General features: G+C 57.5%; 1 protein-coding gene across 1 annotated transcript in view; it reads left to right on the top strand.

Moving 5' to 3' along the window:
* The window catches only part of Tco025E_07959 (nucleoside transporter 1), a gene marked incomplete at both ends in the record, with an annotated part of 908 nt that continues 97 nt past the window's right edge, over nucleotides 1-811 (top strand). The window contains one exon of the mRNA XM_029374817.1: nucleotides 1-811. This exon is cut by the window's right edge and continues 97 nt beyond it. Within this exon, the coding sequence (XP_029225071.1) occupies nucleotides 1-811 (811 nt within the window).

Below are 811 nucleotides of genomic sequence, written 5' to 3' on the forward strand. Positions count from 1 at the left end.
ACTCATGGTCCGAGTTCGTCGTCTATCTCACCTTTCTGTTCTTTGGAGTGTCGATCATGATGGTATCCAACGCCATCACTGCGGCCCCGTCCTTCATCACCGAGTTCTACAAGTACGCTCAGGGCGACAAGAACGCCAAGGCCGAAGATCCGAGCTTCTGGATTAATGTGCTGACGTACTACAATGCAGCTGTGTTTGGGATGCAGGTCGTGTGCGAGACATTCATGCTGACGTCCCTGGGCAGGAGCATTCCGCTACGTCCGCGTCTTATTTGTGGACTTGTCATTCCGTTTGGGGAGATGCTCGCGCTGATCCTTGTCGCGCTTGGGCACACGTCGGAGGCTGGTGCCAAGGCCACCATTATGGTCCTTGCTATTGTCGGCGGGCTGTCGATGACGCTCTGCGACTCCAGCACGGGTGCCCTCGCAGGCCCGTTCCCGACAAAGTTCTACAGCTCGGTGGTCTGGGGGCTCGGCCTTTCAGGCACCATCTCATCCGCAATGTCGGTGATAATCAAGGCATCCATGGCGAATGACTTCGAAGGTGTGCAGGCGCAGGCCCGCATCTACTTTGGCGTCTCGATGGGCCTTCAGCTAATATCCTGCATTCTGCTGGTGGTGATGCCACGGATTCCGTTTGCCCGCAAGTACACTGCGGAGTTCAGGTACACGCATGAACACCGTGTCGAGCGTGCCCACACGGGCAACGATGAGTTTCCCGTGGGCACCGCGGGAAAAAAGGAGGTGCCGCCGCTTCCTGACGAACATGCGGCTCCGTTTTCGGGCGCTGAGCACAACAAGGATGTGCTGCA

This window comes from Trypanosoma conorhini (genome assembly GCF_003719485.1).
Source record: "Trypanosoma conorhini strain 025E chromosome Unknown Tco_14.4_contig_00673, whole genome shotgun sequence".
NCBI lineage: Eukaryota > Euglenozoa > Kinetoplastea > Trypanosomatida > Trypanosomatidae > Trypanosoma > Trypanosoma conorhini.